At 45.2% G+C, this 27,440-nt stretch overlaps 1 protein-coding gene across 3 annotated transcripts in view; it reads right to left on the reverse strand.

The window, feature by feature from the left end:
- Positions 1 to 24,780, reverse strand: part of EVI5 (ecotropic viral integration site 5) — a 123,219-nt gene extending 98,439 nt beyond the window's left edge. For 2 of the 3 annotated variants that reach the window (XM_066597352.1, XM_066597351.1), the window contains exon 1: positions 24,624 to 24,780. In XM_066597352.1, coding sequence (XP_066453449.1) covers positions 24,624 to 24,755 — 132 coding nt within the window. In that variant the 5' untranslated portion in view covers positions 24,756 to 24,780. The remainder of the gene's footprint in view (positions 1 to 24,623) is intronic. The other variant, XM_066597353.1, reaches the window with a different exon arrangement.
- Positions 24,781 to 27,440: the final 2,660 nt, after the last annotated feature.

The raw sequence follows: 27,440 nt of genomic DNA on the forward strand, positions 1-27,440 counted from the left end.
TTTGTCACATGGACCATCAGTGAAAAAAGCGTCCATGTGAAGAGTCTCAAAGTCTCAAAGAGTCTCAACGGGTCCGTGTGCCGTTCATAAAATACACAGATAACACATGATGGAATTCTAGCCATGTGAGGAAGGTGTAAGATTGAGTGAAAGGGGCCTGAAAGAATTTAGTGGTTACCCAACAGAATGAAGATGCCAGGAGGATCTTGGGACTACTTTCAATAGATCAAGAATTCTCCTCCAAAACCAGCCTACATTTGGTCTTGGCTACTAATTGTCTGTGTTCATTCATATCTGCATTGGAGGCTCCTTAAGAAACCCAAATCGCAGAGTCCATCAAAAATGCTGGACAAAAAAAACATGGAGCATGGCGAGTTCTTTGTGTGGTAGAACCACAGAGACTTGATAGACCCATTATAGTCCATGGGGCACTGTCGGTGTAGGTCATTCTACGGAATCGGTATGCCATAATTCATTATTCTCCTTCATCAAGACAAAAGCTAAGCAAGAGAAATGAACAAAAGGCCGAGGCCGGCTGTACTCCTGAGATGCCCATCAGCTGACAGCCATCGCTCATGGTCCTCCATATCCACATGCATGTGTTCTCAGAAGAGGGAATAAGCTGTTGCCAGCATCGCCAACCATTTATGAGAGAAGATAAAGGGTAGGACATCTATTGCGAAATTCATATATTCAGATTTCTAGAGTTTCCACATGAAGGTCAAGAAGAAAATCAGCGCACAAAAAAATAAAATAAACAGAAAAAACCCTTCTGGTAAGGTTTTGTTTTTCCTCTTGAAGAAACATTTTTGAAACTTCTTTTCTTGACAGCTTTACACTTTTACCATCAGACAGCACAATGTATAAAAAGAAAATAAAAAGTATTGCACGACTAATCTTGAACATGAGATATTGGAAATCACACTTTGTGCCTTACCGAACAGAATTTGCAGATTGTCTTGAATCATATCATCCATGGGGATCAGTTGACGGCCATAGATAAAGTAGATGGTATTACTGGCTTACCTTCAGATGTACTACAGCTATGTGCGACTGGATACGAGGTGGCGACATCTGATAGACTGCGGTAATGGCCTACAGGAACTAGATTAATCTTTTCCTCTTATTTTTGTTTTCTCTGCTGCCAATTTTTTTTTTCCTTTTTGACCTTGTTCCGGTGCGCTTCATCCGGAGCTTTAGAAACTAGTGACAACATTTAGAATAAGTCTATTAATGGAATCTGTACTGCATTTTATTGCTTGGCATTTGCTCCTTTGTAAATCTGTTCTCTAACGTTTGTATATATAGCATGTCAAGGTTATAAAATGTAATGAAAAGTTAAATATAACCAAAAAACATAAGGGGGGGGGGGGGGGAAAGAGTATCATTCCTCATTTCTAGCTCAGGCTCATTTAAAAAAAAAAAAAAAAGTTTTACAGTTGTAAACTTTTGAGAACTTCCTCAGCTTAGGCCTTTAATAGTAGATTGGCAGGGGTCTGCCGCCCAGAACTCTAGACGATCAGCTGCGTGCCAAGCCAATGCGTTACTAGAAGCCAACAGCTCCGGTGGCACTATAGTGGCTCGGCTTGGTATTACATGTAAAGGTTCTCATTAAAGTGAAACCACATCAGATTTTGGTGCAGAGAAACTACAGAGTTTCAATGGATTTTACACTTTGTACTGCCCAGGGCAAAATCTGTTATGAAAATCCACAGAACAAGTTGGCATGCTGCGCTTTTAAAATCTGCACTACAGGTTGACTTTTTTGCAGCGTGTAGATGAGATCCGAAAAGCTCAACTACTTTGCTTTTCCTGTTGCAGATTCCCAGATTGGAATTTCTAAATAGGGAAAAAAATCAAGAGCAAATCCACCATGTGTGAACATGGCCAAAAACAGTGGGTAACAATGGTCATAGGCTGTTGCTTCTCAAGGGTGAGAATCTCCCGCGGGTTTTGTGCAAGACACACAAATAGGAACTCCATTCTTTTGAATACTCTTATTCACATAAGTGATGCTGTGAGGATAGAAATCCCAACACGTTCTATCTTTGGGTGTTCCAGAGGAATGCCTTACCCATTGCTTTCAATGGGAGCTTAAAAGACATAGCATGGCACTCGTATGCCGTGCCATGTGCATGCGAGGGTGAGGTTTCGCACTGAAATCAATGGGAAACACTTGTGATCCTCGGGGGCGTGTTTCACACATCAGAGCATTGCAATTTCATAGAAGTGATGTGAGGCGTTTGAGTGTTGCCAAGCGCGATACAGAGCAGAGTTTCTGAGCCCGATATCATGCTCGCCCGTGTGACTGTAGCTCAAGGGTATTTACACGGAATGATCATGGTTCTAATGAAAAAAATATAGATAAAAAAATTGCTGCAACGTTGACATTTGAAGGATGATCGTTCAGTTTTAACCCTTTCCAATCCACTGTCTGACGTCTAAAGACATGATTTAAGGCTCAGATGTTGGTAGACATCCGTCGTGGTTCTCTTACTGTATATTGCCAGCCTCTCTGCTGTTGGAGCCTATCCAACATGTCACCTCATGCAGTACTGGCTTTAGCCAGCATATAGTGCTGTTGTATAATGACAGAAAAAGAGTAAGCCCCCTAGGAAATCCAGGATACAAATTGGATTGGAAAGGGTTAACGCAGCCAGCAAGCGAGTGATAAGTAAAAGAATTATTGTACAATGGTACAGTGAATGGCTGAACGTTTTGCGACCAAATAATTTATCTACCTGTGTAAACCGTCTGCACGAGCGAATAAGCGAAGTCAGTCATCAATAAATCATTCCATGTATAAGCCTCCTTAAAGTCCCTTGACACGAATAGATTAAACAAAAAAAACACAAAAAAAAAACGGACCGGGACACTTAGGCCTCATGTCCACGGGGAAAATCAGATCCGCTGCAGATTCTACATGTAGAATCTGCAGCTGGTCCCTCCTGCCCCGCGGACATGAGCGCTGAAAATGCAAATAAATGAGAATAAACTCACCTCCCATCCGCTCCGTTTCTTCTGTTCGCAGCGGCGTCATCTTCTCTCGTCGCGGCCGGATCTTCATTCTTCGGCTCGGCGGATGTGCACGATGACGTCGGTGACGTGCCCCGCGCATGCGCCGGGCCGAAGCAAAATGATCCGGCCGCGGCTGAGAGAAGATGGCGCCGCGGAGACGAGAAGAACCGGAGCGGGTGAGTAAAATATGATTTTTGTGTCCCGCGGATCCGGACGGCTTCCATAGGCTTCAATAGAAGCCCGCGGGAGCCGTCCCCGCGGGAGACCCGCATGAAAATGGAGCATGGTCCAGATTTTTCCATGCTCCATTTTTTTTTAAATGCCTTTTATTGACGATCCGCGGGTATTTATCTACCCGCGGGTGGTCAATGCATCCCTATGGGGTGCGGATCCGCGCGCGGGAGATCCGCTGCGGATTTTAAATAACATTTTGCCCGTGGACATGAGCCCTAAAAGAAGACTACTCAAAATTTGACTTTCAGCTCCCCTGCTCCCCTCTGCTCACTGCCGCAACTCACCTGTCACCCGCGCAGGCAGCCAAACCTTTTCTTCCGAGCGGGGAGATACCCGCTAAGGACAATGCTCACTCATCTCTGGTCTGCAACGTTACGCCAGATTACTTTTATTCAACCAGTAACTATTTAAGTTATAACGCAACTACTGAGCAAATTATAGATGATCACCTTGGTGGTGGCTGTGTTAACATGGAATGACTGTAGTTTGCATTTGCCCTTTTAAACGATTACTCAGATAATAAAAGTCGCCCTGTATCGCTACCAATGAGAGCTGCGGCTGCAGTTACAAGCACCGGCCACTACACAGATCCAGACCGGCGGACCCCAGCTGATCAGCCATTGATGACCATCCTGAGGATAGGCCAATAATCGTTTTTTCCCCTGGACAACCCCTTTAAATGACCATTTCAACCAACATATAAAAATGATCACCACCTATTTGGTAGAATTGGTTAATCATACACCAGACTAATCCTAAAAAAAAAAATCTGACTTTTCACAAGTGTACCTAGAAGAACTGATGTGGTTCTGAAGGTAAAGGGTAAATCACACCTAATATTGGTTTAGATTTCTCTTTTGTTCACTTTGCATTTTGTGAACAAAAATAAAAAAAATAAAATAAAAAAAACACCTTTTAATGATAATTTTGAAAACTTACTTGGCAGATTTTTTTTCAAAAACCTGTTTAAAACTTTTGCACAGTTGTGTAGCTAGCTACAATAGCCGGGTACGCGGCTGAAGTGATCCTCCATAACGGAGGTTTGTAATAATCAGCAGAGACGCCTCGGCTTCTATTTAACACAAGGGGCGAGTAACAAGCCCCGTGACCGACAGGAAGCAGCGCACAATCCAAGGTCCCGGCAAGAAGCACGTGAGATTCTCTCTTAGAGACAAGATGCTAAGAGTCTACTTCTAATGTTTTGAAGAGAATTAAACCCTTCATCACTGAATTGTGCCCGGACAACACTGGCATCCTCGTTCATGAGATCTTTGTAGAATCAATCTAAATGTTAGCACCGCCAAGCATCCTCAAACGCTAGCCTCAATCTGTCAAGATCTATTGCTGTGACTCTCAGAACAGAAAATACTACAGATGACAGCGAATGACAAGGCGGAATATTATTTTTAACCATCTGTTTCATCGTAGCCCAAGGATAGCAGAACTGAGGAACAGAAGAGGAGCAAAAAACATAAATATACAATAGCAATAATGGTAATAGCAGCACCCGGTATAACACTGGTGGGATATTCTTCGGGACCCTTAGCCTCCAAGGGTAAGACCACATGCATCGGCCAGAGAACATCTTTTAACCCATGCTAATATACACTTTTCAAATGTATTAATACATGTGAAAGGCCGGGAAAAAGAAAAAAAAAAAAAAAAAAAAAAAACCTACAAAAGATATATGACCATCCAATTCAGTCTATTAACCCCCAACGTTGATCCCGACACCAATCTGGCAATCAGAATAATCCCTGGATCACCGACCCTTCCGCAGTCATTAACGACCATACCATATAATATTGTATCGCTCAAGAAAAGGTGTCCAGACCCCTCTTGTACTCTGTTGGTAAATTCACCTTTACCATCTTCAGGCACAGCGTTCCAGTCTCATTGCTCTTACAGTAAAGAATCTCCCATGTTGGTGTAGAAACCTTCTTCCTCTAGACTAGTGGTTCCCAAACCTTTTTTGCGCCGTAGACCACTTGCCAATTTCTTTTGTTTTCCATACACCCCCATCCCCCTGCCTGTTTAAGGCCGGCTTGCACGCGTCCAGGTCGGATTCCGCATGCAGGAGCCCTCAGTGGAATTCAACCCTGTGCTCAGCTGGAATCTGCGTGTACCTGTACTGCGGATGGTCCGCATAGCTCGCTGGCATACACGTGCAGGGTAGATTTACTCATTCATTTATTTTTTAAACACTTGCTTACCCCTGCATCGCCTATAGATACGCCCCTGATGCTGTTAACGGGAGGGATGAGCCGGATGCTCTACTGGCAATTGTTCAATATTTGTCTTCACATTAGTGAGGTTTAGTCTCAAATCTCCACTGCCAGTGATTTGAAATAGATTTCTTTTTTTCGTAAGAAGATTGGCGACCGCGCTAAAACACCTTTCCACAAGGTATGAAGATGGAAAAGCTATCAAGAACTTTCTTGCGATAGTCCATAATGCAGAATAAGTAACAGGTACGCGCGCAATGTGTTGCTGCCGATATAAAACTTGTACAGGGACATAGCCCACCACAAAGCAGATCGGTATGAACAGAGCGGTGGTCGACCACGTGCAGTGCTGCCCCATTCACCTTCAATGGGACCTCCGGAGAGAGCAAAGCCCTTATCAGTTTTTCACACAGTCCGGACTACACACGGACAACCGCTAGTGTGCCGGAGGCCTTAGTGTTATACACCAATGTTTAGGACTAGTGTTGTGCGCAGCGAACCAGTACAACCCTTCTGCTAAAAGTTTGGTTCAGGTTCATGTGCAACTCAACTTTTAGCAGACGTTCTGTACTGGTCCAAGTCGCTAAACGCTACTTCTAAAGAAGAGTCAATAAGACAAGTGCATAGGTATAAAATCCAGCATATGAAACCCTTCACCACACTTTGGCTGCTGCAGCAATTCATCACAGCAGTCAGATGGACCTTTTTAGTGAACAGGATCCCAAGTCCCATAACATGCCTAAAACCGGCCTTTTTGGAAGAGAGTTGGCACCAGGCGCTACTAGATAAAATCAAACACATGATTGGCCCTTATCTTACGGCTGACATTTGGCAATTCAATGCTGAGCTCAGTCTCAACATAACAAAAACACAATAGCAAAAGCATGTGGGGAAAAAAAAGGTCTGAGACCCGCTTCTGTGGAAAACTGGCAGATACCGTGCTGCATGTAAAACCAAACAATAAAAGGGTTTTTAAATATGGCTTAAAATGTTCTTGTCTGACCTTCAGTCTTCCTTCAAACAGGCTTTTCTGTAGCTAGACAAATCACTTTAATGGATGCCTTTTAACTTATTTTAGTTACGCATACATTTTTTCTATGAAGTTTCTTTTTTACTATAAAAAGGAGTTGTATAAAAAATGCCTGGGAGAAGAAAAAAAATAAACCCACCATAGCCAGAGTATGCTGCATTTGGCAAAAAAAAAATTACGAAGGAATCAAAAAGCACACAAAAAAAGAAAAAACAAAAACACTCCACTACAAAACAAAAGGGCAGTTCAAATGTTCCTATTTCACTGCAGCTATCTGAAGGCAGAGATTTTAAACTGCAAGAATATGGCAAAATAAATTCCACCTTTTCCATTTCCCTTTGATCAGAGACCATGCGTGACACCAGCCACGGCGTGTTCACATGTTGTAGATTCGCCATCCTCAGTGCATCTGCAGTGGCAGATCCTCACCAAATAGATCTTGATAAAGGGTCACCGCGATGCCATCCCTTTTGGAGCTGTGAAGTTGGTAAGCCAAACCTCTGACCGACTCAAAGACTCCTTTAGGTAGGACTTATTGTTGTAAGTGATACGTTTACTGTATTACAATGGTAGCTTCAGACTTACCATTATGATAAAATAGCCAAGCTACAGCCCACACTCCACATCCAAGTTAGTAATGTTTTTGATAAAGAGGCCAAGATGAACATATTTATTGGATATTTAAAAAAAAAAAAAAAAAAACATTTTCAGGATGCCTATGAAAGGAAATATGCAACAAACTCTGCATTGAATTGTACACATACATTTTTTTCAAAAATTTTTTTTGTTTTTTTATAAGCTGCAGTTGGTGCATTTCTACTCATTCCACAGCTCTGATCCTTTCAACTTAAGGTGTGAAGTCCCTGCAGAAAAGAAATGCTGCACTTATCTGCTCTTTTGCTTTGGATTTTCATTTACATGCACTTAAAATGCCTTATATATGTGCGGCGCCTCAAGTAATCCACTGCGATGGCAGACTGCGGGGTGTTCCCAGGACTGACCAGCACAAGCTCCGCTCCCTCCAGAATGGTGTAGTACTGAGTGGCATGGCTACAGTGTATCAGTTTGCCATTTACTAATGGGAGGTGTTTCAACAGACCAGCACAGTGTAGTTGATGACAATGCAGCGCTATCTAGCTCAAATGACAAGGTGCTGGGAGAGGAGCTGGGCTAGAAGCAAAGCCTAAAGGCTCATTTAGACAATGATTATCGCTCAAAAGACGGCTTTTGTGATAATTGTTGTGTGTAACTGCACTAACATTGTGCAGTTTTCATTACCCCGTCGCTCATCGTCGTCTTTCAGCATGCTGAAGACGATGAGCCTTATCAGGGATTGATACTATTGTTTCAGCTGTATCTGCTCCCTGATAACAGGCTGGGTATGAAGAACACCGCGGTCCAGCCCTGTTCTCCATACCCGGCACGGAGCGCTCGGCTGTATAACAGCTGGATGCAGAAGACAAGCAGGGCCCCCCCTTGTCTTCTGCATCCTCCGCTTGCAGCGCAAGGTGATCGCTCAACTTGAGCGATCATCTTGCGCTGTAAATGACAACGATTATCGCTCAAAAGTCACTTGAGCGACATCTTTTGAGCGTTAATCGTATCTAAATTGGCCTCTAGGCTGGGTTCACATGGGATGGATTTGCCACGGAAATTCCGTGTGGCAAATCCGCCCACGGCTCCTAATCCTGGCATTAGCCAGCCATGTGGACAAGATTTTGCAAAAATCTCATCAACATGGGGCGGCCAATCAGTTGCGGCAAAGCCGCGCTGAGGCAGCTCTGCGGCATAGAATTGACTGCCGCAGCAGGTTGATTTTTTTTTCCCCCGTTGCGGCTTCTCTCCTCTCTATGGGGAGAGAAAGCAACAATGGAATGCCAGCGGCCGAACTGCTCCAAAACACATGGCAAACTGCTGCAGGTTTTGAAGCAGCACTTATCCCGAGGAAATCTCGCGTTATTTCCGTGCTGTGGGAACCCAGCCTAATTGTACTCTGATCTTGACAGAGGGCAGAGTAGCACACAACAGTACAAGTTGCAGCATGCGCCTGCTGAGATGATCAGCATGTCCTCACACGGTCATACAGCCCTCTGTAATAACGCTTCTCCCTTCAGACAGATCACAGGTTTTTAAGCCTCTTTTACTACTTTATGACTTTGACTGTAACAAATACATATAAAAAAACTTTCCATAGACTGCACTTTCCTGTGTGGAAGACTCACAAGAACATACAAATGACTAATGTGCCACTTTCTTCTTGTCACCACAGAATGCCCCCAAGTGATCATGTCTCACAAATCCCTTGCTGTGTAATAAGTCACAGATAGGAGGGCAGGCTAGGGGAGGGACTGATAGGCAGGGAGTTTACCCTGACTGGGCAGTTTAGCTAATCTGTCAGTCCCCCAGCCTGCAGCGCTTTGGAAAAGAATACAAGCATAGAAACCAAACAATCACAATAGTTTAATGAAAACTAATTATAGAAAGGTCTTAATTTACAATATCATACTGATAAATATATTTTAAAGTGAAACAATGTGAACATAGCCTTTAACCCATTAATGCTCCATGATGTAGAGTTACGCCCTGATAATTTTCAAAAGCCATAACTTGCAGATTTTTTTTTAAGGTTTTTCTACTTTTGAACAACAAACACATTTTTATGGAAATTGTGAAAATAATTATTTTACATCATTGCATTCAAAGTCCCTTAGCTTTTATTTTTCAATGGACGGAACTCTGTAAGGACTTGTGTTTTTGCATCACAAGCTGTAGTTTTTATTTGTACCATTTTGGGGTACACATGGCTTTTTTGACTGCTTTTTGGGTGATAAAAACAAAAAACAAACAAAACACTTTGGCTCGTTTCTTTTTTTTTTACGGCTCTTGCCGAGTGTCACCACAGGTACGATGACAGCAAATACGTGGTTTTTCTTCTTTTTTTTAAATTTGTGTTTTAGGCCTCCCACACACAGGCAGACTTGCGTTGCAAAATCTAGAGCGGGATTCTGCCTCCGGGTTCAGCAGCAAACCCAGCCCAAATCATGCAATGACAATCCGTGATTTCCCGCCCGCTCACAGGTGAGAAATCGCAGCATGCTGTGATTGTGTGAACTACGCACGGCCCACTTCCACTTAAGTCAATAGAAGCCCATTCGTCCCGCGGAACGTCCGCAGTGAGCACTGAGGAAGTATTGTGGGATCCGTGTCATCGTAGAGCGCTGGCGGCTACTGCGCATGCGCAACGAAATGCCAGCTGGCACATCTGCAGCGCTGTACAGAAGACACCGGACAAGTACGCAAGGATCACCGGCCCGGCATTGGGTCAGACTCCGTTGTGGGAATCCCGCATGCAGGGTCCAATCCGCCTGTATGCAGAAGGCCTCATACTAATAGGAGAAAAATCAGCAAAGGGATTTTTAAGGGTTTTTTGTTTGTTTGTTTTCTTACACTTTAGGTCCCTGAACCATAACAAAAATTGCTATAATAATGCATTGCAGAACTTCGTTATTACAAGCTATAAGGCATTGCGATACAGATCATAGGCAGTGGCAAGCCAGGATGCCAGTACCTGGCAGTCTGTTGCCATGGCAACCCGTCGGCCCTCCACGACTACATCGCCATGGTCTGATGACGTCACATACCCCTACCTCTGTGAACCCTTTACATATATCATGGCATGTAGAGGGGTTAACAGCATGGGTCGCTGTCCTCCTGTACCTCCGCTGTTGCAGCGGGTGAACAGTAAACAGTAACAACCGGCTCCACTGACCCCGCATCATCCACAGGATGTAAGTCTACGTCCTTTTGCTTTAGGTACCCTGCAGCCAGGATGTAAACTTACACCCTGTGGCATTAAAGGGTTAAATGCAGTCATCAACTAACAGCGACCATTAAAAACGCCCTGATCGGATTTCAGGGGTCTGAAAAGCCCCCCACAATGAAACTGCGGGGCGCAGTTTGGGGCCTTCTGAAGGCCATTGCAGATTGCTTAGGAAGCCTATGCTGCCATAGCGCTGCTAGATGGGAATATCCATTGAATGTCGTTTACATAGAAGAAAATAGGATTTTTGAAAATTCTGAATGCCGCGACTTGTCCAATAAGCAGCAGGCTGGGTGTGAACAAGGCCGGAGGCGGCTCCAGCATCTAACATCACAAATGGTAATGAGATGTGAACATGAAGCTTCTTGCAATGCTGGCTTACCAATGCAGAACCGCACTGAACTTCTAGGGAAATTCTCCATTTCAGCTAAAAATGCAAATGTCTCTGCAGCAAAACCGAAGTGCTTGTAACTCAGCAGAAGCTTCTTTTGTCTTCAAATTTTGGCTTTTCTTCAACTTTTCTTGGTTATGAAATTCAATATTCCGCTGACCTGCAGATAATGTAGAACTCTCCAAGAAACAGTCACTGGAGATAAAACAATGACTAGCAAAGAATGGTAAACACGTGCTGACCTTGCTTACTACAGATTACAGCCCACACGGCCGGCCGCCATATTCTCTTCCGCAGAGTCATCACTTCTGGGATTCTGCTGACAGCTCTGTTTCTGTAGTTCTCCTCCTTATCAGACTTACGGTACATTTACAGACAATATCTGCCATTATATTCTGCCAAATAAACTCCCAGCACAACTTGGGGCTCATTCTCAGTCATATAGTCGGTCCAATAGGGAAGACCAGCGTTTCCAACTCCAGTCCTCAAGACACCCAAACAGGTCATGTTTTTAGGATTTCCTCAAATATTACACAGATGATGTAATTATAGTACATGGGATTTCCTGAAAACATGACCTGTTGGGGTGCCTTGAGGACTGGAGTTGGGCAGCACTTGAGTAGACTGTCAATTAGGCCTTACAGAATAGTCAGGGAGGGGTATGGGGAAAATCGCAGGGTCCTATTCTCATCCGCAACTTACAGGGAGATTCGCTAGGAAATCCAAATATTCCTCGATAACTATTTAATTTTTGTCTGGTTCCCTATTAGAAACGGTCACTGACAGACTATGGAGCAGATTTATGGAAACATGTCTTTGTTGCCCATGGCGATCAATGACAAAATACATATATTATAATATTACATACGTACCAGTTTTAGAACACCTCAATTTTTCTAGTACTTATTGATATTTATGCAGTTTTGATATCTCAAGTGTACTTTCAAATGAAAGGAGAGGACAAACAGACAAGAAAAGATGAATAAAAATAATGGATTAAGTTTGGTGCACCAAATTAAGTGTAGATTTTTGACTTTTCAAAGTAGCTCTACCTCTAGTTGATATAACAGCTTTACACCATCAAGGTGTTCTTTCTACAATATCATTCAGATATTGTTCAGAAAGTTCTTCCCAACATTGTTGTAGAAGTTCCCACAAATGTGCTGCACTTTTAAGTTGCTTTACTTTCACCCTTCTGTCCAGATCATTCTAAACAAGCTCAATGGGCTTTAAAGTCTGGAGACTGTACAGGCCATTCCAATCTTTGAAGCCCATCAGCCTCTTGTCATCCTAAGTAGTTCTAACATAACCTAGAATCAGGGGCGTAACTACAGAGGATACAGTTGCATCCGGGTCGAGGAGCCTTAGTGGGCCCATGAGGCCTCTCTTCTCCATATAGGGAGCCCAGCACTATGAATAAAGCATTATAGTTGGGGGCCCTGTTACAGATTTTGCATTGGGGCCCAGAAGCTTCAAGTTACTCCTCTGCTAGAAGTATATTTTGGATTATTGTCTTGCTGTAATATGAACCACGGACCAACTAGGCGTACACCAGAGGGCATTGTATGGCATATCAAAATGCTGTGGTAGCTCTTTTTGTCCAGTGTGCCAATCATCATGTGCAAGTTGCCAACTCTGGATCCAGAAGAGAGCCCCAGACCATCACGCTTCGTCCTGCATGTTTGACAGTCAGTGTCACACACTCAGGAACCATCCTTCCACCTAATTGACAGCGTACAAAAACCCTGCATTAAAGTACCCAAGATATCAAGTTTTGATTCATCAGTTCCTAAGACCCTCTTCCTCTCTTCAGTAGTCTGCTTGAGGTGCTGCCTGGCCCAGGCAAGTCTTTTATTTAGCAATCTTAGCAGTGGCTTCCTACTGATCCTCTACCTGTCTAACCTGCAGATAGACGTCTTCTCTTCACAGTTGAGATAGAAATCAGTTTGCTTTTTGCTTGAGGATTTTGTGCTGCGGGGCGCAGATTTCACAAACTGTTGACTCAAGAACTTTTCATCTAATTTTGTAGTGGACTTTAGTCCGACAGCCCTCTTCCTCTCAAAGTTTCCTTTAGTTTCCAAGTGTTTTTTGATTGTACAGGAAATTGAACCGACTACCGCCTCACAATCACAGTAATATACTCGCATGAGTTGTGTGTGACGCGCACAAGACTCGTGCGAATTATTAAATCCATTTGGCTGGATTCATTCACACTGCAAGCCAAAAAATAAAAAGAAACCACAGCACGTTCCATCTTGTAACACTTAGTCCATGGTAGTCCCACCATTATGCCCACGAGCATTGCGGGATATGTCTGTGGATTTACGCCGCGGGAGCACCACGTTTAACAAAAAGTGCCTGCTGGTGATCGCGGAATTCCGCGGTCTCCATTAATGCTATATTAATGGTGACCTTCCACGGCGTTAGTCTGCGGCAAATAGAACATGCCTTAATTTATTTCCTGCTGCGGAAATCTGCGGTAGAATTCCGCATGTGAGCACTGGCAGGCAGAAAAGCTATTAGGTTCAATAGCTGCTGTAGAAATCCGTCCGTGGGCATTCACCCTAAAAGCCATCGCATGGCACTCGCATGCCGTGCAATGTGCCCCATTGGAGTCAATGGGAAACACTTGTGATCCTTTCACGCGTGAGGGTCGCATTTTTCACAGAAGTAACAAGATGCTTTTTTGAATCAAAACGCTTTACATTACTGAGTAAAACGCACAATGGCAAGTGCAATATCGGGTCACTGTGTCTATACACACGTGCATGCATCAATGAAAGTCCATTGACGTTCATTGACTCCATTCATTGCGTATCACAGTGTCATGCAACACATGCGTAATACGCAGCGACAGAACAGTCGTGGACATTTGCCCAATTGTTATAATTGTATATCCATCTTTTGTTAATTGCCTTTTTCTTTCTCTTCATTACGATAGCAATGTGCTCTGTCCTGAAGAGCAAAACAGTCTGAATCCTGCCCTAGAGTGTGTAGTAATACAACTTGTCCCAACAATGAATATATAGAATTAGAAGGTTTGAAAGTAATCTACAAAAGTTGAGCCACCTGTAGGAATAGCTTGCATCAAATTTCAAACCATAATTTGCTTTCTGTGCTGCAGAGCTGCTAACCTTAATGTGTTCCCTGAAAAAAAAACCCTTTGTTAAAATGATTGAGTCAGACTATTGTTGCGTTTCAGTTTAGAATTTTATTTTTAGGTTATTAACTTACTTTTGAACCCTTTGACCATTTCCTGTTATTTGCTGGACTTTAAGTGTAAAAAACAAATAACTGGAAAAATTGACTTCTAAAACTTATGACTGGTATATAATCACACACACACTTAAGGGCTAATGCCCACAGACAGATTATCGCTGCGGAATTTGCGGCCAGACGCCTGTCACAAATTCTGGAGCAATAACAGTCCATAGACCTGCTAGGTTAGAGGATTCTCCCCTGACGTGCGCGTGCGTGTGTACTGCGCATGCATGCATGCCGGAAGAGTCATGCAGGAGCAAGACAGCGGATCCGGAGGAGAGTATGGAGTTTTGGGGGGCGTTCGCTGGGACAAAAAAAAAAGGATAAATTTGGCATTGTAATTGTACTGTCATTTATGCTGCACAGTGAACACCGAAAAACAGTTCCTCTTTCGCTAACTCAAGGCTAAAAAAAAATAAAAAAAAAAATATATAAAAATTTAAAAACCCACTTGCTCATTAACCCCTTCAGTGGCAGGTTTAGGTAGTCTTCAGTACATTTTAAGACGGATTTTTAGGAGATTTTCCGGGCGTGCCACTAAAGGGGTTAAGGCACAAAATAGGCTGTTACTAAAGGGCTTAAAAAGGGACTGTCCCAAGGTGTCGGCCTGCGTTCATATGTTATGAGCGGGAACAATTAACTCAACACCAAACGACCCACATTCAAGAAGAAGCCGCCTCTCATAGGACAAGAACACCCCTTGAAGCTTCACATCATGCAGTAGGTTTGCCAATATTACAGCCATTCCTCATTTCAGATATTTCTGCAGTATGGAAAAGAAAAACAAACAGCACAATTATTCCTCATTACTCAGATAATATTTTAATTAGCTCAATTCTCAATGATAGGAAACACACTAAAACCAAAACATTATCTTTTCAAGGACCGAAATAAAAAGTACCGAAGTATCCAAGCAACAAAACACAACAATGATGACTCAACTATTTCCGCCTTCCCATATTTCTCACAAGCAGTAATAATGGGAAAGTAACGCTGCTCGCCTCCATGCCCACACATCAGCCTATTTCTGATAAGTACATTACTAAATTTTCTGTGGATGCCCCAATATACATTTATTTACCCCCTACTCGGGGGCATGGAAAAGAGGGAAAAAAAAAAAAGTTTAATAAAGGCCCATCCACACAGCTGTATTTTTGATCATTTGTTGTCCATGCATTCCACAGACAGCGCACGGCCCCATAATAGCCTAGGGGGCTATTCACATGTCCAATTTTTATTTTGGCCATGTGAAAAATACTTAGCGTGTCCTAGCGTCCTTTTATACGGCGTATAATCATTAATGAGTATAATCATTAATTAATCATTGGAATGGGCCAACGAGTTGTTTGCTCTTAAACGACGTCCATTTACACAAGTTAATTTTCCTCATTTTTTCGTCGTAGCTCTTTCAGCCCATCGTTGATCTGTCATTGGGGCTCCTTGGAATGGTTTGTGAACGACTGAAAGAACACCTTTTATAAGAAACTGGCAAACAGCAAATCACTTTTATGCTTACATAAAATGAACGATGACCGGTAAGCGAGTAGTGACATGTCACTACTTGACCCTCCCTTATTTGCATATCACCCAGAGGAGCATGGATGGCCTTATAAGTCTCACTCACCTTATCAGTGCTCTCCTTAAGGAGTGACGTTACCCCTCCTGACTTCTTGACACCAAAATCCTCGTTTGCATGTCGGAAGTCCTCCCATGGGTTTTGCCCATTGAGAAGGCCAACTTTTCGTGCAGAAAGACGCAGATTGACTTTTTTTTTCTCTCTCTTTAGAGGCGGAATTCGCAGTGGCGAATTCTACCGTGTGAACATATCCCAAGAAGCAAATCCGCGTTAGGGTACGTTCACTTGGTATAATCAAAGAGTCGGTGCACACATACTGGAAAAACTATAGATTTTCTTTGCGGATTTCCTTACAAAATCCACAGTGAATTCCATTACAGGCCAAGTGGAAGAGATTCGAGCAAATCTCTTCCAAGAGCTGTGGACAACTCCTGCTTTAGAAATTGACCTACAGTGGATTTGTAATGCCCAAATGAACTCACTGTATATATGGCCGGAGGCCTAGTCCTTGTCTCGGTGACGCCACACTCTAATTGGACACTCCGGATGATATGTCGCAGAAATAACAGAGACAAGTCCAGTTTAGTTTAGCAATCTGAGAGGGAGCAGATTTACTAACTTTGGTATTTGCAACAACAGGTTAACTTCACAATTCTTTGTAGACGTATTTATACCAGGTATACAAGGATACAGTACTAAACAGGCAGGATACAGCAGTATTGACTTGATGATACTCTGACTTCAACGCTCGCACTCTATTTTCCTGAAGATTGATTTACCAGATCATTTTCCCCACTAGTGAATTTAGATGAAACAAAATAAGTTAGATTTTACTGTAGAATATTATGAAGCAGAGGGACAAGCAGCTGTCTTGCTAACCCTGGTTTTGACCTCACCGGGTAGCTATAACTCACTGTTAGATGAAGATGGGCCTCAGAAAGGATCTTTTTCCTCTGCTGCTGGATGCCAAGGGAGTTGGTTGGTCACCTCACTCTACCTTGGGTAACGATAACTCACTGAACTACTCCTCCTCTCCGACTACGGAACTGCAACCTCTCCTCACTCACGGCTGAGTCTGCCTAACTGCTCTGCGTCACTTCCTTTTAGAACCTCTCTCACTTCCCGCATTTTCTGGGCTCCTCCTGCGTAGGGACTTGTAAAGCTGCTTCCTCGCCCTTGGACTCTGCACCAGTAAAAATAAACCTGTCAGCCAATGAGAGGCCAGCTGACATCAGGGTTGAGCTCTAGGCTTAAGAGCAGAAGGGGAGACAGGGTCTCTATCACAGACGGCACCTTCTGTGTTCGTGGCTGGCATACAGCCAGGTGAGACAGGACAAGTGTGCGCGATTGTTCAGTAGTACCCGCTGGGCCACTACAGCAACATATACATTTCTGCTGCGGATTATGAACCAAGAGGGGTGAGATTTGCCCCCAAATACATAAATTACACCTATGGCATTTCCATCAAAATCCACAACTAAAATATGAGTTGTCGGCAATATTCGGAGCTAGGATGTAATGGAAGATTTAAACTATTTTATTAACCGCTGTTGGTTTGATATATTCTGTAATCTAACATGGAAACATATTATAAACCACGACTATTTGTGTCATTATACACAAATTACATGCCAAAACATGCGGCTGAAGGGGGTTGGAGATCCACCACTGGTATTTTGATGACGGGGTAAGAGATGATTCATAGGTGTGGAAGACAATAGAACACGTTCTAGACTGCCAGAAAGGTTTACTGACTAAGCCATCATGTCTACGGTAACCCCGGATTGCTTATAATTGGACAAACATCTGTCTGAGCAGACAGTAACACAAAACACCCCGCCTGGCAGGTCTTTTCAAGGGGAAGGATGTTATCCATCAAAGCTTGTATATTTCATAGTGATTTAACGAGAGTAGATTTTCCATAGTTTGAATGGAAAAGTAGAACCCAGATCAGACAGCCAGAACCTCGTGCCGAATATAAGCCTAGTTAAAACATGAAGGGACTGGTTGACTGTAACCAACGCAGATATAATGAAGACCCCGAGAACTCCAACGGGTGCGTTCTGCATTTAGATTGTTAACAAGAAATCTATCATAACTCGTTGGAAAATGCTGATGTGTCCAGATCATGAAGGCCTTCTACTCTTGCCTAGAAGTTCAGACACTACAGCCACTTGGTTGTTAATCAGTGTTCATCCAAGCACACGGATTCAAATTTCCCACCAAGCTTATCTTGAGGAGGACAAGGGCTAGTCAAACCATTGACTTCAGCAGCCGGACCCAGGCTAGGTTTAAAGCAAAAAAAAAAAAACATCCCAAGAAACACGTAGGAGTAGTTATGCAGGCCATGTTAAACAACCCCCTCAAAGTTACATGTCAGATGTCTTACCGTGTGTTAAGGGTTCACAGGTGATACTTGACCCGTTGGGGAGTCTGATTATATACAGCAAAAAAAGAAAAAACAAAACAGGAAAGGTACGGGATTTAGACAATGTAGGGCAACCCACACTGTAGCCACTTGCGCATCATTTGACTATTGGCGCAGCTCTCGCGACAGGCTACTGATGGCGTGGCGAGAGTGCTGTGGCTCCTGAGATCAGCTGCACATACGCAGATGATTTCGAGTCAAAATCTGCACATTTTGACTTTTTTTCTGAAATGCTAAGGATTTTGCCACAGAAAATCCACTATGGGTGAACATACCCTTTATGCGATTTTCTTTTCACCTTCTCCTGGCACATGTTTATTAAAAAAAAAACAACAAAAAAACTGATTCCCATAGACTTTGATTAGCGATTTTTGTCTGTTAATACCAACCAAAAAAATAGGTCTTGCTGCAAATTTTTTTTTCTCCTTATGCGCAACATTGGTCCTCGTTACATAAAAAAAAAAAAAAAAAAAGGGGCACCAATTTACTTGAATGTGTCCATGTGCTATCTATATTCAGTCTGCAAAAAAAAAAACCCCGCGTGAAAAGAGAAGTGGCTCCAACAAAGATGAACAAATATAAAGGAAATAAAACTACTACAACTCACTGAAGTCACCCACTTAGAAAAATAGAATTTATAAAAAAAAATAAATTTAAGGCATTATCCAGAGAGATATATACCCCCATCCCATCTGCTCCAGCGGTGTCAACACCTCCCCTTCATCACAGGGCTCTGGCCAACTGACTGGCTTATGTCCCTACCTAAGCCAGCCCCCTCCTGTTATGGCCAATGAAGAGAAAGGGGCAGGCTTAGTTATTCAACTAAGCCAGCAAGTCATCCGGAGACCTACTATGATGTCAGAGGTCTCCGACCAGAGGTCTGCACCTCATCAACCGGTGTCGGAATGAGGATGGAAATACAGGTGTCAGCACTGCTGAGCCCAGACTTAATTGGGCCGAGGTGGTCCATCTCTGGATGACCCCCCTTCAAAAGGTCATTAAAACTGCACATACTAGGACTTTTATACTGATGACCTATCCAAAGAAAATGGCCACCAATATTTGATTGGTGAAGGTCCAACTTCTGGCATCCCAGTTCAGCTGTTTAGAGGGGTAATAGCACTTAGGTGAGTACTGCAGCGTCTTCAGTAGGAGACTTCATGCTCATCATTTACATGGCCTTTCAGCGAAAGTGAATGGGACAGAGCTGCGATACCAGACACTGCCACTACACAATGTACGGCGCTCTGCCTGGTATAAAATCAAGAGGCCACAGCACTCGGCGCGTGCAAACACATGATCTGCAGTACTTTCAGAGTAGGACCCCCTACTGATCTGATACTGGTGACCTATGCTTAGGATATAAGATTCACGGAAAAGTGTATTTAAAGAAGATTAATACAGTTATCAGTTTATCATACAGCCTCTCCTCCTAGGGCAACGGGTACCACCTTCACCAATAGGGCACACTTCCAATTGATCAAGTCAGACATTTTTTAGCTACAGAAGTGGTGGAAAGCTTTAGTAAATGAGTCACCGTTGGCAGGTCTCCCAAGTGCCGGACACTTTATGGCACATTCATACATCTTGTAATCGAGTAGCTATCACAAAAAGTTCTTTCAGGCATATAAAGTTACACCTGAAACTAAGCAGTGATGAAGTCTATAGAGAGATGGCCTTCACAGCGGCGAGAACCCAACCAGCCCCACCAATCCACATCCTCTAGACAAGAGTCACAATCAGCAACCGAGTGACGGAATGTGAAGAGACTTCGAAGAAGTTCTGATAATAGGCACTGCCAAGATGGAATCAGAAATAGTTGAAGCGCCAACACAGGAAACCCAAAACTCTTCAGAAACTTTTGAACATATGAGACAACTTGCTGGAAACTGAAGGCTGAACACCCCAGGACCTTAGAGTGCATTCACAAGCCAGATTTTGGTCCCGATTTTGACGAGGCTTCACCGCAGATTTCACACTTCCAATTAAAGGGATGAAGTCTGGGGCAGATCAGTGTCAAAATCCACGACCAATGTTACAAATTGTGACAGATTTTTTTTGCTGCGCAAGAGCAGCTTCACACAGCCATAATTTTTCTATGCCACCTATGAAGGGCTTGATGGGCATCTCTGCACGGCCTTCAGCATGCCCTTTTCTCCTATATTTGCGCACCAAAAGGTCCTCATAGGAATCAATAGGAGGAGCGCGAATGTGCATGGAATACACTCGGAGATGTGCAACACGCTGCGGAATGCCACTGGAAAAAGAACACCTCCGGAATGCGCCATTTAAATCAGTGTGGCCGTTTGCTGCACACAAATGAACATGCTTTGCGTGCGCAAAAAAACATTGCTTGTTCCGCTAAAACACTATGCTCATGTGTGCGCAAATACACTAAGTGGGCCTTAACACTTGTGATGCGAGAGCGAGTGAAAGTGCATAATTATGGAACCAATGATTTTCATTCCTAATTGCGATATGGAGTGAATATTTTTTTTTTTTTTTAAATGCAGCATGTCCTACCTTTCTGCGTTATGCTATTTTTTTGACCTCCCATGTTTTCCTATGGAGCCTCCTTTTTTTCCCCCATCGCACAAACTATTGACTTTGGCGCAATAAAGTTGTGTGATTTTATTGCACAAGAAGAGCACGGGCGGCAGCACAAAGCATAGCTGATGCTAAAAAAACGTGAGAACACAAGACGCGATCGCCAGCGTGAAGGAGCCCTTAAAGGGGTTGTCTCACGCCGAAACGTTTTTTTTTTTTTTCTTCAATAGGCCCCCCCGTTCGGCGCGAGACAAACAAGGGATGGGTTAGAAAAAAAAAAAAGTTTAGTACTTAACCGAATCCCCGCTCTGCGGCGACTTCTTTCTTACCAAGATGGCCGCCGGGATCTTGACCCACGCTGCACCGCGGGTCTTCTCCCATGGTGCACCGTGGGCTCTGTGCGGTCCATTGCCGATTCCAGCCTCCTGATTGGCTAGAATCGGCACACGTGACGGGGCAGAGCTACAAGGACCAGCTCTCCGGCACGAGCGGCCCCATTCACAAGGCAGAAGACCGCACAGCGCAAGCGCGTCTAAAATCGCCAGAAGACGGCGAATTTAGACGGATCCATGGCGACGGGGACGCTAGCAACGGAGCAGGTAAGTGAATAACTTCTGTATGGCTCATAATTAATGCACGATGTATATTACAAAGTGCATTAATATGGCCATACAGAAGTATATACGGTAACCCCACTTGATTTCATGAGACAACCCCTTTAAGACTGTGAATCTGGCCTGAAATAGGCTTCGGGAATAGGTTTAGGAAAGGCTGTGGAAAATCCGCAGCATTTGCAGAAGCGGCCACGTGGCGACCACTAAAACCTCCGTCATACGCTGTGGAGAATTGCCACGACAGATTTGCAGCATTGGATGAGTCTCGGCTACAATCCCCTGGATATTAAATCAGAGTCTAAGAAGTCCATTTTAAAGAATTGGAAAACCCCTTTAATACACACTGGAGTTCAGTCAAAAGCTACTGCAGGTGTACAGCCAGCTGAGGCGGTGTCACACGGGAAAGAAAATCACGCCATTTTCGCATGACGCGAGGGTGAGTGAAAAGACTGAATTGTGAAACAATGGCTTTATTCTCATTTGTGATGTTTTCGCTCACACGATGTCGCGTGGCGGTAGAGGGGGGGGGGGGGGGGGGGGAAAATCACAGCACGTCCTACCTTTTCGCAATATCGCCCCATTCAAAGATGGAGATGAAGGGATTCCCCGTGGGGCTGTTTTCTCGTTGCGGCAAGTGCGGGATTACACTTTCCACAGGGTGTGAAGCGAACAGCACTGTAAGCGAGTGTTCACACAGCGCTCATGAATTTGGGGGAGAGACGTGACTATTTAGTGTAGAATCCACAAGAAAAGTGAACGCGCTCATGATTTTTCACGGATGATCTCACAAGCATCGGAGACGAAACGTTTCATCAAACTCTTAACGTGTGAACGGCACCAAAACTCAAAAAGTAGTTTTACAGAGAAAAGTTGCAGCAGGTCCTATTTCTGGGCACATTCTTGCCCATGGGAGCTTTAATAAAATAGCATTGCGCTCGCATGTACATGCAAATTTCTTGCGTGTGCGTTTTATTTTTTTTGGGGGGGGGCTCCCATTTGGAATGGGTTTTCACGTGCCACTAAATCACAAGAGCTGCAATGCGATGTGTTTTTCGCACAAATATATCGCAAGTGCAATATCAGTCTGAGTGTCACGGACCAATATCACACTCCGGGCTCAGGACCCCTGATGACCAGCTGGTAAGACCACCATCCGCAGCACTGTGGTCTGTTTTGGTATTGCAATTCGCTCCAACTTGAGTCAATCTGGGCCACTGCGCTACCAAGTGCCTCCTAAGCATCTCAGTCAGTCATCCATAGTGGCTTCACAACAGCCGCTTACTGGGGTCCCAAGCAGGAGACCCCCGCCAATCTGCTAGTGATGACCTATGCCAAGGAGAGCCAAAAAAGGAAAGCGTGGCAGCATCAGTTGGTACAGAAGTTACTTTAAATCTGTATTCCCCCCTTATCCAGAACGTTTCAACCTGCAATTAGGTCTTCGTCAGCCTTGGTGAAATCCAACTGCTGTGATTCAGCGAGATCATCAGAAGAGTCGCTACAGATTCCCTTCAATGTAACATCTTGGTTTGCTATAGAAGTAGCCCGAAAACAACTTAGGAGCAGCAAACCTCAACTAAACCACATAGCTGCACCACAACACAAAGCGTCACCCTGACCCACAGCGACGTCACTGGAGGCTCCTCTGCCAACGAAGGCTGGATGAAGTTCTGAAGGGGTTTTCCAAGACATTCAACAAAAAAGAAAAAGTTAAAGTGCCTAAAGTGAAAAGAAACTGAATACTTACCCAGCCCGATGCCCACCCGTGCCGTAATGCAACCCCGCCGCTTCCTTCAGGTTCTGTGGGGCGAGTACTGCATCAGAGAATGGAGGTGGACTTTGCTGGAGATCTCTTCCAGCCGCCTCCATTCACTACCGGCAGGCCACATGAGCGACCGCCTGTTTACACGGCCGACCGCCATTGGCCTTCAGCTCAGCTAAAAACCACACAACTCCAACACCCGATGCCCCATTTACACAGGACCGCCGTCCAGACGAGCGCGTGGCGTCACCGCCGGTTGGTCTGCCTGTCTAAATGTCCTGCACGGGCACCGAGTACCGCTAACTCCTCATTCCATGTACAATGAGTGGGGAGCGGTTAGTCGTAGGGATTATCGCGCATTTTCATTCATTTGAACGGATTTTAAGCAACAATCCTTACGTGTAAACGGCCTTTGAGCGATTTCTCGTTCAGTGACCCGTCACCGGTCGTATGTAGAAGGGGCGACGGTCGCCTGAATTCACAGCGATAATTACCCCGTGTAAAAGGTACCTTAATGGGTGTGAACGGACCAAAACCCTGCGTGCAAACACCGCAACCGCGCCATAAAAGGATGGCGGTTATAGGGGTCAGCCGCATCGGCTGTGGTCTTCCCAGACACCCCTCATCTGCGCTCCTGTGGCAGACCTTCCTGCACAGGGTAGTAAATCCAGGAAGTAGAACCCGCACAATGCAGAAAATAACCAATGGCGACAGGCTTCACAGCGGGACCAGTAACGGGGGCACCGCCACCATTAATAAGTGAACCCCTCTACTTGCCTTCTATCATACAGAACACTCTCAGAACCCAGCCCGCCGTGTCAGTTTATGGACCCGCGACGGGGTCCGGATACAGAAGGACCATTTCTCCACTTTCCCCGGAGAAAGCAGCCAGCTCTTGGCAGAGGGGGCAGTGCCAGCACGGAGAGCGGGTGCCACCTTGGACCAAGTTCTGTTGCACCTCCACACAGCTCTAACAGGTGGCAGCAGGCTCTGCCAGCCTTACCAAGTCACCCTAGCCACCCGTCAAGGTAGGAAGCCCGCCACTAAAGTGGTGGAAGGGTAGAAACCTATCGTAGTGCAGCGAGTGCCACCGCCACGTAAGGAGTAGTTACATGTAGGGCTCATTCACAAAGACCAGGACTGCGATAGTCTGCATGTTCACTGCGTGCGCAAAATTTAGGTAAAATGTAAAAAAAAAAACAAAACACAGCGAACGCATATTTACGCGATCCCACTGACATCAATGGGAAACTACAGACCAGACGTCAGAGGTGGCACGGTATATATCACGTGCGCATAAAACGCATCTCGGAACCCCCAGCACAAACCAACAGGGATCAAGCATAACACAGCACAAACACGGTCGTGTGAACGAGCCTTATAACGGCAGCGGTAATGCGAACCCCTCGCTCTAGGGGGACACCAGACCCCCGGGGGATTCCCCCTTTAAAGGGACACCAGTGACAAGCGGGCGGCAGAGTACACCGTGCAGGAGTGCTGCAGCCGGCTCCAGCTGCAGGGGGGACTACAAGCCCCAGCAAGCCGTGCAGACAGGGCAGCAGCGATCACTGCGGGATCTCCGCAGGCCCAGGCTCCCATCTGCAGCCGCCGCCGCCGCCTCCTGCGTCCCGCGGACCCTCCTCTCCAGGAAGCCGCCGGAGAGCCCGGAGCAGCCACTCGTCCAGCGCCCCCCTGCGGCAGCCCTTAAGTCCCCGTGTACCTTGGAAGCCTTTTGCGAACTCGTCCGATCAGTGAATCCTTGCTCCGTCCATGCAGCCCGGGGCACCGCGAGCACACCGCCCGGTACAGCGCCGGGAACCCTGAGCCTCACCGCCGCGGCCGCTGCCACCATCCACCAGCCTGACGTCAGCGCGCAGGCGCACAGTTCCTTAACCCTTCGCGTGCTGCAGGGACTGCGCTCCTCCTCTTCTCCAGCCCGCGGGTCACCTGGGGTTCTTGTATGCCACATCCAGGGGGCGGCCAGCTGGGCTCATTCACATGGCTATATACAGCCACAGCGGTTTTCTGCGTATTTGGTCGTTGTTTTTTTTTTTTTTGCGCACAGATTTTCACGCACAAATGTATCGTAAAATCACGGCGCCTTTTTTTATCGCTCCCATAGACTTGCGTAATACGGAGCAAAATAGGACGGGCTGCCATTTTTTTTTTCACGTGCGTAAAATATGTTGAAATATGTTGAAATACCCCGATGCGAGTCAAAGGCGTTTGTGCTGTTCTTAGTACACACAGGCATTCGCGAATTTGGACACTATCTATATCGATCCAACTTTACAAACAATTCTCCTGCGCACTTGCGATTTTTCAGCTCGATTTTTTTCACGCACGTATAAAAAAATTGTATATTGCTTTTTGAAATTAATTTATGGTTTCCATGGTAACCTACGTTAAAATCAGGTCACACCTGCATTATCTAAGTGTGATCCAATATTTTAAACACTACCATAGAGTTGCATTGGCGATTTTCGTCCCAAAATCGCAGCAAAACAGGACATTCAGTGATTTTTTTCAGCGTGATTAACGTTCCGTAAGCGCGAATATCACCGATTACAGTAATCTGTTTGATTTCCATTCAATTTCGGGCTGATTTTTTTTTTCGGTCCATAGATTTTTTGGTCCCATCCCCTTCACCAGCAATTCATACTCTGCGCCAGAGCCAGGGGCCGCCTGCTCTCTCCCGCACTTCGTTTACCTACGTGCCAGAAAGATAATAGGGCAGCTCCTATCTGTACCCGGCCCTAAAAATCCCGGCTGCTGGGGATTTCCTTATTTCCCCCTGTAGGCGAACCTCGGTCTCGCCACTGCTGGGGATATCCCACCAGCCCAGAAGGGAAGCCCTGCAGAGGAGGGGATTCCCCCGGGGCTTTCCTTCATCTCTTTATCTATCCCCGCTGCAGGGAAATACCTTAATCATCCCTTTGCCGACCTCCTCCCATAGAAGTCTATGGAGGCTTCTGTGCCAGGTCCTATCTTTTCACACAGCGGGGAATTTCACTTGCGGGGTTTCAGTCCTGCATGTCCTATTATTTTAGGTGCAGGGTTTTTTTACATACCCAAAATTCTTTCGCCTGAACATCCATTGGTTCTAATAGTCGTGTTCTTTTGCGCTTGTAACTTAGCTGCAGGAACATGCTCATGTGAATGAGCGCTAAATGTGCGTATACACTGTATGTGATTAGTTTGGGCTGGTGATAGTGGAGCAGGTTGGTATGACTGTAATTACCTTTTCCCGCTGATAGTAAATGCTGGTAATGAGATGACATCAGTATCTGACCTATAAACAGCTCACCTACAGGCTGCCTGAACACAACGGGGGCGTATTCTGCATGTGGGAGCCCGCAGCGGAATCTGATCCTGTGCCCAGCCGGCGTCAGCGCGTACCTGTAGTTTCTCTTCTTTTTCTGTACTGTGGATTGTTCCGGCACCATCGCTAGGCGATGACATGGAATCCCCGACCTCTCCGCAATATCAGTTGCAATTGCAAGCCGTGCGATTTTTTCCTTTGCTCACGGAATCCGCAATTGCTTTTCGCGAGTGTGCAAGAAAAGCGTTTTTCCATAGCATGGTATCAACGGTATTTGCTGCAGATTCGCGGTGCGGATGCCCGCCGCGGTTTCCACAGCAGGAATCCGGTGGTTTGCAGGCAGCCATAATCTTTAAGATTCATTTTGGTCTCACACTGCGTCTGGAAAATATGTTGACTATCCGTGATTTTTGGATACATTGTCCGTGAAAAGCAAAAATTCCGCTTGGCAGCCCTGCTGCTCCAGCTCTCCATATAGGCTCTTCCTAGTTTCAGTTCCCAGAGCTGGGAAAGTGTCAGATGGGCGGTCTCCACCACTCACTGTCAATGAGTTATGTCAGGCTTAATTGACAATGAGCGGTGGGAACCGCCCACCTGACACATTCACATCAACTAAGAAGACACCTTATGGGGAACAGGGATAGAAGGAAAAAAGAACCATCACTGGAGGCAGCAGGGCAGCGGCTGTAAAGTTATGTGGCCAGCCCCTCTGATGTGAGAACATGACAGGTCCTCATTAAATGTCTGCTCTTGTTGTACTTAGGAGTCCAGTGGGCGGTCCCATGAGTGATTGACAGCCTTCCACACATTAGAAACAGCTGTCAATCACTGATAGGACCGCCCACTGGACTTAGTCTTCTGTGGAAGACCCCTTTAAATGCTTTAAAGGGAATCTGTCAGGAGAAAAATCTTTTTAAACCACCACCATAGCATTAATATCCAAGTCAAAGAGGCGGTGCTATCATCCCTCCGAGTCAGCGCACCACAACAGAATCCTAACCCTCCAGCGCGCTGCCTTCCTTTGTGTATTGATGTCACCGCTAGTAGCACTGAAGTCTCATAAATGCATTGTGCACTCCTCCAGCCACGTCTTCTCTACACGTGCAGTGAAGCAAGCTGTATACACCTTGACTTCACCTGTGTACTGCGCATGCGCCAGAGCACTGGGCAGGAGGGGCGCATGGCGCGTTCATTAGATTTCAGTGCTACCAGCAC

The sequence above is a fragment of the Eleutherodactylus coqui genome, chromosome 3 (genome assembly GCF_035609145.1).
Source record: "Eleutherodactylus coqui strain aEleCoq1 chromosome 3, aEleCoq1.hap1, whole genome shotgun sequence".
In the NCBI taxonomy this organism is placed as follows: Eukaryota; Metazoa; Chordata; class Amphibia; order Anura; family Eleutherodactylidae; genus Eleutherodactylus; species Eleutherodactylus coqui.